Source organism: Rhipicephalus microplus, chromosome 9, assembly GCF_043290135.1.
Source record: "Rhipicephalus microplus isolate Deutch F79 chromosome 9, USDA_Rmic, whole genome shotgun sequence".
In the NCBI taxonomy this organism is placed as follows: Eukaryota; Metazoa; Arthropoda; class Arachnida; order Ixodida; family Ixodidae; genus Rhipicephalus; species Rhipicephalus microplus.
The window spans coordinates 48,817,686-48,831,835 of NC_134708.1; the positions used below are offsets into that span (position 1 = coordinate 48,817,686).

Genomic DNA, 14,150 nt, shown 5'->3' on the forward strand with positions numbered 1-14,150 from the left:
AGAAGAGCCACCGTTCTATCTACAATGCGGCTTTCGAGAATGTCCACATCAGGACAAACCTGCTGCGCGTGTCGATAAATTGCTACTACCGTTGCAGGCACGTTAAGTGTTTGCGGTGCAGAATTAAGTTGTGCATCCGGTAGTAAATAGCGTATCTTGGTGCCTAAGAAATAGCAGGCAAGATCACGCACGAGGCACTGATCACCAAGCATTAACCGAAGTAAGAATCGTAGGGCAAGCAGCCGGCAGCGAACAGAGACGGGTGGGAATGCGAATTCACCGCAGTTTCTCGGTTGCCCAAGAGCTGCTCGGCAAACCAGCTCTGTTCCACCCAACCAGAAAAATGAGCCAATGAGGAATTGCAGCGACCCAGTGATTCGTAATGGGGGATGTAACACATGAGATATGTACCATGCACGGCCGCAAAACACCTTCTGTGCTAAATACCTTCTTTCGAGCATCGGTAAATCATACTCTTGTGCTTCCCGGACGTGTCGTTTACAACTTCAACTACTGAAACCCACAAGGAGGCTGATATGCCGTAGCAAGTATAATCAAGCCCCAAAATACGAATGGAGTCACTTTTTTAAGACCAAAAAAGGGACTTAGGCGGGCGTCTGGGGAATCAATGAATATATATCGACATTTTGAAAAATTTAACGCAGCACCTGAAATCGTGCCATACGCAGCAAAAAGTCATAGGCTACGTGATAAACTGTCCTCATTCTTTAAATACAACGTGATATCATCAGCAAATGCTGTCACCGTCATGGTACCACTACCTGGAAGAGGAAGGCCTCTAACGTAAGGATCAGCGATTAGCGATTGAAGGAATGGTTGGAGGCTGAGTACAAAAAGTGCAGGGGATAAAGAACACCCCTGGCGAACACCGCGGGTAACAGGAAATGGCGCACTCTCTAAACCACCACGAAACAACGTGCTGCGTATATTTCGGTATGCGTTTCTGAGAAGCTCAACGAAGTTTTGCGAGAAGCCAAATGCTGCGACTACACTCAATATAAAGCTATGTTCGAGGCGATCGAATGCCTTTTCCTGGTCAAGTGAGACCAAGAGTCCCCCAGCTGATCTTGTTAACGTGTACGCAACTATATCACGCTTAACAAAGGAGAGAATGTGGATTTTATTTCCAGGAATAGAGCACGCCTGATGATGACCTATTAAGGAGGGCATCAGGCTTCTCAAACGCCGAGGATAACTACCGCGAAAGTTTTGTAATCAACGTTGAGGAGCGTTATTGGTCTCCACTCCTCTAGGCGAACCAACGATGGGTCCTGTTTGGGTATTAAAACAATTCAACCATGTTGAAAGTTATCAGAGAAATCAAAGTTCTCAAAACAGCGCCAAAAAACAGAGGTGAAAAGAGCACCAATGTCATCCCAAAACGTTCAATAAAACTCAACAGGCAACCCATCCGGCCCAGGGACCGAGCCACGCTTCATGGAAGATAGTGCCTCTTTCTCCTCATCAGGAGACGGACTTGTGCAACGTTGTTCAGCTAATTCAGATGAAGTTTGAGGGAGCCTACTTAACATTGTGTCTGTCTCGGTGGTACCGCGATGCGATGACATTGTCGTACAAGCCATGTTGGCAAAGTGATCAAGGAAAACTGATTGATCACGTGTCGGTGGCAACGCAGTGTGTAAGGATCTGGCAGCCAGAGTTTCTAGTTGACTCGATGAGTTGAGAAGCGAGCTTTTCGCAAAGCGTAGAACGGTGAGCATATGTATTACGTCTGCAACGCCAAGCAGCCGCCGTCAACGACGAAGCTGCAATAAGGCGCTGAAAACGACCCCTCAACTCTCGCTGCCATGCGCGCATCAAGGGAGTTAGCGGAAGCTCCTTATAGCGGCACCCGTTCGTCTTTCGTAGTCGTAGTAGTAGCAGTAGTGTGTAACTAGTCTTACATTTTGACCTCCAAGGTGATGCCGGTGGGAGATTCCTTCTGTGCGTTGTTGAACAATAAAAAATTTGCAGCGTACGCATTAACTAAAAGCCGAATTCTTCTGTCTCTCATTCCCCCTTAGCAGCCATTGGCATGTACATTGAGCACTATCTGACAAGAAAGAGTCGCTACGTTATACTCGCTGGGCGTAACCTCGTTGGATTTAGAAAGGTTTAGCGAGCGTTGGGCCGCAGTGCTATGAGTACAGTGAACTAGTATATACCATGAACTCGAGGGGGTTAAAGGTGGGAAGTAGACACGAAGCGCAAGCTGTAAGAAAGTGTGCGTGTGCCTCCTCTCGTTCAGTCTTTGTAATGTCCGCTAGATGGCGGTGCTTCTATATGCGGAATATATGATGGAAAGATGCGACATGGTGGTACTTGGAGTGTTGTCTAGATGGACGAACAGACACACGAGCAGATGCATGGACGGACGCACGGATAGCTGCACAGATGGATGAACGCATGAACGGAGGCAGGGGCGGATGCATGGATGAACGCAAAGACGGACGCACAGATGGACGTGCGGACGCACGAACAGACGCACGCATGGACGGGTGGATGGACGCATGGGCGGCCACACAGACGCACGCATGGACGGACGGAAGCAAGAACGAATTGGCGCACGGATGCTTCGCCCCACTCTCTATCATTCACTCTGTGGATATGCTGCCATTTTTTGTCTGCACAACCAAAAATTGTTCCTTTCATTGTCACGTAATGTACTGTCATCATCAGCAGCCTAACTGCGCCCACAGCAAGACAAATGCGTCTCCCATGGCGATAGTTAGAGCGCGAGAACAAAACAGCGACACAGAGACAAGAACAACACGAAGGAAAAAAGCGCTATAACTATTATCATGACATACCAACTAGCCCAAGCTGCCACGCGTCTCCCATTTTTACCAGTTGACTTGGTCCTGTGCTTGCGGCTCGCTGCCACCTTACACCCGCCGACTTCCTAATCTCATCTTCCCTAAAAGTGCTGCTTGGGCAAGTTGGTTCATGATTATTTAGACAGATTTATCAGCGGAAAAAGACGGAGCTCTTAGAGAACTTTTCATCTTCCCACCTAACTTTATGTCTTACCTTCACCCGTTTGCCTTTTCTTTGCAAACCAGTCTGTGATCCTTAACGGCCTGATGTTATCTTGCCTTCCCGCAACTGCCTTGCCCATGACCATTTCTTCTTTTTGATTTCGACTATGATGTTCTTAACACCCGTCTGTTCTCTGATACGCTCCGTTCTTTTTTGTCCCTTAGGGCTACGCTTATCATTTTCATTTCTATCACTCACTCCGTCGCCCTCGCCTTAGGTTGAACCTTCTTTGTAATCCTCGAGGTTTCTGCTCCTTCGGTAAGCACCTGTAGAATGCAGCTGTTATATACGTTACTCTTGAGAGATAGTGGCAATCAGCCATTCCTGATTTTATAATACTTGCCGAATGGGCTCGACTCTATTCTTATTCTTCTTGTCCAATCTCGTAGCTCAGATCCAAGGTTACTACTTGTCCTAAGCAGAAGTACTCTTTTACAACTTCAAGTGCACTGCTACCTCTCTTGACGCGCTGTTCTCTTCCGAGGTTGTTAAATACATTTTTTTTCTTTTTTTGCAGATTAATTTTGAGATACCTTTCTGCTCTCCTTGTCTAATTCGGTAACCATGAATTCATACCCCAAATTATTCAATACAATGTCACCGGCGAAGCGCAGGTTACTAGGTTATTCTCTATTACCTCGTATCCCTAACCCTTCCTATTTTAAGCCTCTGAAAACCTCCTCTAAGCACGTGGTAAATTGGATTGAGGAGATTTTATCCCTTTTTCTTACACACTTCTTTATTGGTATTATGTCGGTTTTTTTATGGATCACTATGGAGGCAGTTTATCCACTGATTTCGTTCAGGATGTTTACATATGCTTCTTCAACACCCTGATTATGCAGTGTATGCTTGACTGCTGATATATCTACCGACTCCAATGCCTTCTCGTAATCTATGAAGGATATGTATATTGACTGGGTATATTCTGAGTATTTCTCTATCATCTGATTGATAGTACGAAGATCATCTATTGCTCAGCCTGTACGAAATCCTGCTTAATTTTTTGCTTGATTGAATTCTAACGTAGTACCTATTCTGTTAGCAATTACCTTGGTAAATAGCTTTTGATGACGAAAAATAAGCTAATCGGCCAGCATTTCTTCAACTCTTTTTCGTCGCTTTTCTTGTGTATTGAGGAGATGTTAGCATTCTTTGTAATAGCATGAGTAACATATAACAATAGTATATAACAGCAGCATCTTCCAAGACTCTGGTACCCTCCCCGTCAGGAGGCACTTTGTAAACAAAATAGTCACTCTTTCTAACACAATCTGTCCTTCATCTTTCAGCAGATTTGATGTTACCGGATTCTCGCCAGCAGTTTCACCTTTTTTCATTGCCTTGTAGGCTTTTCTGACTTTTGTCATTACTGGTCGGATGTCCTCTAAGGTACTGGGAGTTCCTGTATTATGGTCGCGGTTGTCCCGGCTACTGTACAGGTCTCTGCAAAGCTCATCAGCTATGTTGACTATCCTATTCATATTGGTAGTTACTTTGCCTTATTTGTCTCTTACTGCAAACATCTGGTTTTTGCTTATCCCAAGTTTCCTTTTCGCCCCTTTGACACTTCCTTTATTCTTTTGAGCATGTTCATATATCTGTATGGTTTACCTTCCTATATCGAATAGCTTACGCTTAATATTCAACCGAAAAAGCTCTGACAGTTCTATTTTGTCTTTTGTGTTTGGTATTTTTACGCCTTGAAGTTTCTTAATAAGGTTCTTCAGCTCCTGCAACAGCTTGCTAACATCCTGTCTAACTACCATATCTTGAACTTCTACTGCACACTCCGTAATTATACTCGTAGGAGTGTCATTCTTTGCGCCAACGTAAAGGCGAGTTTTCTAGATAAGAGCCGAATATCTGTTCTGGAGCAATTCTCTTAATTCCTGTATTTCCTCTCTCAGTGCTAGCTCATTGATTGGCTCCTTGTGTATCAGTTGCTGTCGTTTCTTCTTCAAGTCCAGGTGAGCTCGAAACCTTACCAGTCTATGTTCATTGCATTCTGCTTTCCCAAACACTTCCGCATCCTTCCCAATGCCTAATTGTACACTTAAGTCTATTTCGTCCTTACTTTTGCCATTAGGGCTCCTCTATATCCACTTACGGTTTAGTCTTTCTTGGTAGAAGATATTCAAGATACGTAAAGTATTTCTTTTGGTGAACTTTACTAATACTTCACTTCTGAAATTTACTAATAACTCACCTTCATCAGACTCTACTAATAACTCACCTTAATCTTGTATCTGTTATTTAACTTAATTACAATACCTACCACCCTTTCATTAATGCTACAGTATTCCTCAAAGTTACCAACTTATTTTGTGGGGTCTCGAAGTGCAGAGAGCGTCATGTTCTTTAGAACGAAGACGTCTCCAGCCGAGTGATTATACATCAATTGTGTTCTCTACTAGACTTTACACGTGAAGAAAACTGGTATATGTATTTTTGAACCAAAAATAAATATGCCTAGGGACAGACTTTTAAAATAAAAAATATCAACACGCTAAAACAACCTTACACAATATTACACAACACCGAACAACATAACAAACACAAGAACACACACAAGGCGGCTTCGTCAACGCTCGACTCGCCACGAGAGCCCACGGCAGACGACCCGCGCTGCCATCAACTGCAGATCCACCACGAGAGACAATCGCTCGCGCCAACCACCACCCACGAAAGAGGGCCGCTTTTCTCTCGTTTGCCGCCACCCAGGCTTACCGCCTGGATGATATGGCAGCTCTGACCTCAAATGGGGTTCGACAAGAAACAATGAATAAGGTTTGACAAGAAGAGATAACTATCGCCGATAACTATCGCTGGTCCACCGTGTGCACACTTATCCAAATGACGCAAAAAATAAAGAGAAAGAACAATTAGGTATTTGCGAGTTGCCTCAGAATTTTCAACACCAAAATTTGCTTTCAATTACATTTATTTTACTTTTTGCTTGTATTCTATTTGTAAATTGCGACCGTGTGACATGCGCGTTGGAAATAAACACCATTTCTGTTCCAGATAGACACATTAACCTTTATTACGTAAAGACGAAAACATTCCTCCAATCATTTTTCCCACGCACTGCGATCGAGTGGAACCATCTTCTAGCTGAAATCACGTCGATCACCGACAATAAATGTTTTCGAGATGCTGTAACAATTGTTATTTAAATATAAAAGCCCGCTTTCTTTTTACTGTTATTATTAATAACTGTATTTGTTTTACTGGTGTATATATGTATGTACTTTTTGTTCCAACCCCCCTCTGTAATCCCTTCAGAATTGAGGGGTAAACTAAATAAATATAATAAATAAATAAATTCACCTAACTTTCTCAGCATGCAAATCGCCCCCCCCCCCCTCCTCCCGCACCCCTCACTGGTTTCGATTGGCCACTTTGCCCACAACGTGTATGGTTCATGCAACTTGGCCCTTCGCCTCAAAAGATTGCCAACCCTTGCAATAAAGGGAGAGCGCCATATTCGAAAGTTCAAACTTAGCCCATCAATGCATGCTTTGATCAGGAGCGTGGATTCTGTGCGAACTGGGGAAACTAAGAACTGCGCTTAATTGGGTTGCAGTTCAAAGGCCCGAATAATCATGACAAGGACATATCCCATGAATTTATCGACTATGATAAAGGTGACGTTTGTGCGTGCATCTCGGAGTCTACCTCTATTGGCATTCAGACCATTGACGACGTCGATATCTAGATCGGCCCCGGTGGATCAGTGGCTAAGGTGCTCGTCTGCTGAATCGATGGTCGCGGGTTCGACCCTCGCCGCGGAGGTCGCATTTGGATAGATGCTAAATGGTAAAGACCTATGAAGTGTCCGATGTCAGGCATTTGGACCTAATTGGCCCAAATGCCTGACATAATTGGCGCAAAAGCCTGACATGATCCGAATTTTATGGAGCCCTATACTACATCGTCTCTTTTAATCATATCGTGGTTTTGGGACGCTAAAGTCAAAACAAGAATAATAATAAGATTATATTATTATTATTATTATTATTATTATTATTATTATTATTATTATTATTATTATTATTATTATTATTATTATTATTATTATTATTATTTCGTTATCTATCTCGTTGTTGCTCTAAAGTTGTTGCTTTAGGATATAGCGGTGCCACTGAGAAAGCTTTTAGTTGTCGCGATAAAAGTACAGCGGAGGATAAATTCTTTAGAAAGGTTTGAGTCTTTTTGTTTGTTTGTTTGTTTGTTTGTTTGTTTGTTTGTTTGTTTGTTTGTTTGTTTGTTTGTTTGTTTGTTTGTTTCTTATCACACATTATCGGCCCCACTTAAGTTCATTTACGACAATGCCTGCAACGGCACATAAACGTTAAACATGCACCATACATCTAGTTTGTATGACGTTCCTTATTAGTATTAGAAGTCATTAGCCAAAGTCCGGTTAATCCTCCGGCCATCGTTTTTTTTTCTCTTTCTCTTTCATTAGCCGTAAATGCAGCAGAGCGTCTTACATATTAAATATGCAGTGACCTTGTCTCAGAAAGATAACCTCAGTGACAGAAATAACGTCATTGCTATTTGGTACTTACTTGCACATGAGAAGCAGCCCTACACTTTCCTGCTAATACGGTCATTTGAAGGGTCACTTAGCTCTCAAGCATTGACTAGGTTAACATAACGTTGGAGTTGTAATTACAGTATATCGCTAAACTCAATAAAGCCTGTTGTTCCAGGCATGTCTTTGGAGTCTTTTCCACTGTTCTCAAACTTGACTATTGCAATTGGTGACCGCTAGGCTTATCTTGAGTGGTCCCTGCCTAAGCAGCTGTCACTGAAAAACAGCGTTTACCGCGTTTTCTCGCCCACATAATTCTGTCCGCACTCGCGCATCGCGTTGCTATCGTCCCTCTTCGCATTGCGCGCCGTTTGGCTTTAGGCAGCAACGGAGCCGTGTGTGATATCCCGCCACGCTTTCATCGATCGAAGGGAACACGTGACCTCATGACGCTTCGCTTCTTACTGTGCGTAAGTGGGGCTAGTCGCGTGTTATTATCCTCAAAGAAAATGTTCTCTTGCACCCTTGTTTTGTAACTTACAAGTTGTCGCGCCTTCTGTTGGTGAAATTTTGCACTGTAATTGCAAATAAAAATAGTTGTTAATGATAATTCTTGAATTTCTTCAAGAGAAAAGAGGACAACATAATCCGTCTTTTGCTGCTAGGAATGATGATTGAGCAATATTTTTTGTGCAGCAGTGGTGGCAATATTGCCGAGCGACGAGTAACTCTGTTGCTTTTGGGAAGGAAACTGAGAGAGTTGGAAAGAGAGGAAGATGCAGTGTGGGGAAGAGTATTGGGTGAGAGGGAAGAAAACCGGGCGCAGGTTTGATAATTCCGGAGCAGACGATCTTCGCCGCGCACCCGAGAGGGACGCCACGGAGGAAAGAAAGTTTCTTTCGGAACTTTCGCCGTCGGTCGAAGGAACTTCTTCAGCGCGGGAGCGCTTAAAGTTGCTCCGCGTTCCGTCATTCAAAGTACTTGAGCAACCTTGAGGTGTCATGTGCAGCCACCTGATGAGTTGTGTTTGACGATCCAGTGTGCATGCTTCGGAAGCTTTCGTTCGCGATTGTGGTGTTGATGGCTTCGAACAATATGACCACTGAAGGTGTGACTACCGACTCGACTACCACGGTTGGCGTTGAGCGTTGGACGCTCAGCAGCCAGATCGTTGAGACCTCGACGGCTTCTCTGGAGCACCTGTTGAGTGAAAATGTATCTACCATCCTGGACTTTCAGCTCAACGAGGCTCAGTGTGCCAAGCTGAACGCCCGGCACGCTGATCAAAGTAAGTCGCGGTTTTTTTTTATTATTGCTGCACTGGACGCCGATAATTTGGTTTAATAGCTCATGTTCTCAGGCGAATGGTTCTAGTTTTCTTTATTTAAGTACCCTTAGGGCGCACTTAAAGGGTCTCACATTAGCTATGGTACAGCAATTCGTGGAACATATATTGACACGGTAAACGTTATTACAAGATGTATGCTACTGGTAACAAAGCAGGATACGAGATGTCAGTAAGTTCCCCGAGATGGCACATTTATTGCCTAAAGTGACGTAATATATTATACGTTGGTAACCCTGAACTAGAGGCAAAAAAACTGTTACTGTGCCAAATCCATAGGGCAAGTCATTCAATTCTTCGATTCGTCTGAAAGACGGAAGTGCATCAGCTCTTGCTTCATCGTGCATGCCTCACCTGTTTTCGCTCTTGTTTCTGAACAATCGCTTGTTGTCTGGTGACGTAGTAGGCGCCTGGCGGTTCTTCTTTGGTTTATTTCGGTTATTCTAACTTTCTTTTTCGAAGCTCCCGCACTGTTACCGGGTTGCCGCATCGACACGTGATTCTCGAGTAGTTTCAATGTGTGCATTAACAACGACACCAGCTCCATCGATAAGAATCGCCAAGCCAGCTCACGACCAAATGACGTAAGGGAAAAAACTTAATCAAAACAGTGAGCCACAGACTTTCTTCTTTATTTTGTGTATCGTCCCCTACTATACCGCCCCGCATGCGTAACATAGCGCATTCGCAACAGGCTTCAGGTTGTGTCGCGCTTTCTAGTTCATTTTGATACACCTAAAATAGTTTTATGGCAATTGTCCATTACGTTTACACGTGTAATCAACATGTATGCATCTTTATGACTTCGCCACCTTGTTATGATGTTTGCATTTCAGGTGTTGCTCAATTGACAGATAGATGTTTGTCATCATGGCTTTATTCTTTTCTTATTTTCTTTTAGTCTTTTTTTCTGTGCGTGGACGCTGAAAACAAGCAAAATATATAGTTCGATGTTTCCGTCTGATGGATTAGTTCCTCTGTGCGATATGTCTTTTGTATTTCGCTCTGTTTCTTTTTATGTATTAGTCACCCTCCCTGAGGCCTCATCTGAGAGGCTAGCAGTTCTTCTGAAAAAAAGGAATGAGTACCGGATACTGTAGGTTTTCGGTCGGAACACACAAGTTCATTCTGTCGAAAACTACATAGTTTTTGTTTATTTATCGTGAAATCTCTTTTTTTTTTTTTTTGCTGGAGTTAAGCCATTTATCAACCAGCTTTGCGCCACTTTTTAGCCTATTCTTCAAGTACATGCGTGCTGTCACTACTAAGTAATATGCTGCGTGGTCATAGGAAATTCAAAAATTAGTTAGTTGGTCAGTTAGTTAGTTGGTTGGTCAGTTAGTTAGTTGGTTGGTTGGTTAGTTAGTTAGTTAGTTAGTTAGTTAGTTAGTTAGTTAGTTAGTTAGTTAGTTAGTTAGTTAGTTAGTTAGTTAGTTAGTTAGTTAGTTAGTTAGTTAGTTAGTTAGTTAGTCGCATGACATAATAACGAGATGTGCAGCACAAAAACTGTAAGTTAAAGAGTCATAAGAGAACTATGTGAAACGAAGCGTGGAAACTTGGGCAAGTTGGTAGGACATAACTGAATATCCAAACAGTCCAGCTTAAAAGTTCTTACACTGTAACTACGGAAGCAAAGATACAAGAATAGAAAAGAGCGCTGACTTTTAACAAGGAGTTAATAGCAGGGTGGTGTACATATATAGGCGAAAAAAGAGGAGAATGGGCATGGGCAGAAGGGTGCAGTTTAAAACCACTACGAAATTTACGACAATGCCTGCAACGACAATGCCTGCAACGACAATATCTTTATCATTTTGATGTCACTATGTTTCTCTTGTTTATAGTTTATTATTTTCTTGTACCCCACTCCCCTCTGTAAAGCTATGTGCGATTGAGGGCAAAATAAATGAAATGAAACAATATCAGCAAAACTCTTGTTGATTGAACAAATACATAGCTTAAAAATGATCGAGATACGCAATTTCTTTCTGCAATATCGCAACTGATGGGGAACTTAGGGAACTTACACATGCAACGTCAAACTTGCTTATGTGATAGGCTTCAATTACCTCACGCGTGGCCTCAATTACCTCACACGTGGTAATAGGCAGTGGTGCCTGCCTATTACCTCACAACGCTCAAAGAGGGGCACGCAACCGCCGTCTCGGCAGTGTATTCCGAGATGCCGTTCAACCGCATTGTGCACATTATTATTGTGCTCTCTTAAACGGTCACTCAAGCCATAGAGTATCTCAAAATTAATTAGCTAGAGGGCACTCTGGCGCTGCGATCGTTCAGCGATCATGGGAATGATGGGTAGTACACACATTTGCCTAGTGTTCGTACTTGCGGCTGGCGAATCGTACTTGCGGCTTCGTTTATTGATGTGTTTCCATTTTGTTTTGAAAGAAATATTCAACCCTTTTGAACTTCATGACCCAATATGGAAAGGTAATTCGAAAAAAATAGGGTGGTGAAGCGCAATCGCTGAATATTTGCTGATTTTTGTTTCGTGAGAAAACAGCTTCAAGCCACACGAACACACACGGAGCCAAGAGCAGGCCAGAAGTACGAAGTTTAGACAAATGTGTGTACTACCCATCATTACCATGCTCGCTGAAGCACTGTGCATTGCAGCTCCCATAGACACTAGCGCCAGAGTTCCCTCTAGCGTATATTGGGAAACTCTGTGATTCAAGCACCTTCCGGTTTGCCCAATGTATAATCATACAGCAGAATAGCCGAATAAGATATACGACGCCAATAACACAAGGCACGAAGTGCAATCTGTGTTTCGCGTGGCATCTTACTCTATTTGCAGCTGGTTGATTCACTGATCTACAAAGCTTTGACAGTTGTTCCGTGGCGGAAAATAAAACAGTGATACCAGCTCGTTTCCCGATTTTCTTGAGCCTATGCGAAACGTTGTGCATATGAGGGACTCCAACACAGTTCTGAAGAAGTGACGCATTTTGAGGCTTAGATCGCCCTTCTTGAGTTTTTATTTGCTTCAAAAGCTTTTCCGCAACAGCAGAAATCAGGGCGTTAGAGTAACCAGCACATAAGAGGCGCTCGACGTGTGGTTTCAAGCTGCGTTGCATAGAGTGCGGTAATGACCTCCTAAGAGCGTTAAGAAGGCAAACATTGATAATAACCCCTTTCCAGCAGTTTCGTATGACCGTGTGGAAAAGTGCATTATCAATAGATGAAAAGGTGTGGTGAAGTGAAAAGGGTTATTATCAATGTTTGCCTTCTTAACGCTTTTAGGAGGTCATGCCCGCACTCTATGCAATGCAGTTTCAAATCACAGGTCGAGCGCCTCAGAATTTGAAGAACTACAGTTACGGCTGGTGAGCAATAAGTGGAGTCATTGTGTACTTTTTTTGTGTGTGAAGAGGAAGTGCGTTCTGCCGATGACGAACAAATGAATGCTTGTGTGTTTAGACAATTCAATTAACTAAACACGAACTGGGCGTATTTATTCAATTTATTTAAGTAAGTGTAAGTGGGCGTAATAAATCTCTGAGTAATCAAGTTCTGAGTACTCCTTCGTATGCTTCGCATAATTCTCACGGAAACGCTTTCGCTCGAGCTAGCACCTAATTAAATTGTGCCTTATGGCGACTCCCTTACTCATCATGTCAACAAACAAGCCGTTTGACACCGGAACTTTGGATCATGAGTGCTGGGCAGCTTGGTAGTATGAAAAAAAATAATAATGCCGAAAGTTAATGGCCGAAACGTGATTTGCGAAACAAGGCTTCATTGGAATCGCCAGAAACGACTTTAGGGAGAGCTTACGAAGGCAGAAAACGGCGCTTGACGGTACTTCGCTATCAATGTTTACCAGCGCGTTCAGAAAGGACGACTCGAAAGGAATACGTCTCAAAAAGAAGAAAGAAAAGGCTGGCACGCTGCACTACATGTCTTCTCAAACGCTTATGCAAAAACACGTTGTTTGTTGAGTACCTATTTATTATAATTGTTTTGCCGTCTGTGACTTCTGTGTCTGTCGCAGCGACGTACTTTCGCATATACGTGACTGTACAAAGGTATATATTTGTAGAACGGCAAAAAGTATATAACATGAAAGTTTAATATGACCGGTGAAAATTGCGTGTTAAGTTCCTAACAGTAAAATGCGACAAAGCTGCAATTGATCTCTGTGTTGCACGTGCTTCGTAATTAGCTAGCAAAAACCTTTATGATCATCATCATCATCCTCTCTATCCTTTTTAATCCTTTATAAAACTTTCATAGGTCAAATTAATTAGCAATATTTGAATGCTGTTTGCAGCTTCACCTATATCGAGAAATGGAGGTGGAAATGCTGTCGGCCCGTGTGCTCAGATTTGGGTGCATGCACGTTAAAGAACCCCAGGTGGTCTAAATTTCCGGAGCCCTCCACTACGGCGTCTCTCATAATCATGTGGTGGTCTTGGGACGTTAAACCCCACATATCAATCATCAGTTAACCTATATCGAGAAGTCGTGCGTGCACTTCCGACACACCGTTGGAGGGTCCTTAAACAACATCTGAAAATACAAGCGCGTTATTATATCCCGGCGCTTTCCGTCTCCCGAAACACTTGATGACACCTCAGATGATTGTTCGCGTGACGTCAGAATGAATTAGGCTGTTGATTGCTCTATATTTGAAACTAATCTATTGGGAACTGTCTCGCGTATTCTTCGGCTTGCCATGCGATAAGCCGCGTCGTGTGCGATAAGCTGACTGATTTCTCTTCGTTCTGTGCGGCTGTGACTGCGCGAGCCTGGATAGCAGCGTGTTGCCGAAAAAGTGATAAATCTTGTCTGGTTCAACGCTTAGCGCTAACATTTCGCGTGTTTTATAAAGAAGTGAGTGAGGAGGAAATAGCGCTTGTCGCAAGGTTCTTGAACGAGAAAAAAAAGCTACTGTCGTCTTTGAACTCGGCGTAGCTTAGGGGCTCTTTAAGAGATAAAAAAAAATGTAGCCTGTTCTACGCTTTCGCAGTCTGAATAAATTGCCAGCATGTCAGCGAGATCGTGCGCCTTCAAGTTTGCCTTAAGCATTGTCAATGTTTTGGACGCAAACATTCTGGATTAAGGGAGTTTAGCATTTCGCGTGAAATTCTTGCTCTGCGCGTTCCTTGTTCTCGGACGTGCTCCGCCAAAACTCAGACACGCAGAGCTCTACTCTAAAAAAGGTGTCTGCCAATT

General features: G+C 43.1%; 1 protein-coding gene across 2 annotated transcripts in view; it reads left to right on the forward strand.

The window, feature by feature from the left end:
* Nucleotides 1-8,512: 8,512 nt before the first annotated feature.
* The window catches only part of LOC119165005 (corticotropin-releasing factor receptor 1-like), a 329,918-nt gene continuing 324,280 nt past the window's right edge, over nt 8,513-14,150 (forward strand). For both annotated transcript variants that reach the window (XM_075873607.1, XM_075873608.1), the window contains exon 1: nt 8,513-8,891. In XM_075873607.1, the coding sequence (XP_075729722.1) occupies nt 8,648-8,891 (244 nt within the window). In that variant the 5' untranslated portion in view covers nt 8,513-8,647. The remainder of the gene's footprint in view (nt 8,892-14,150) is intronic.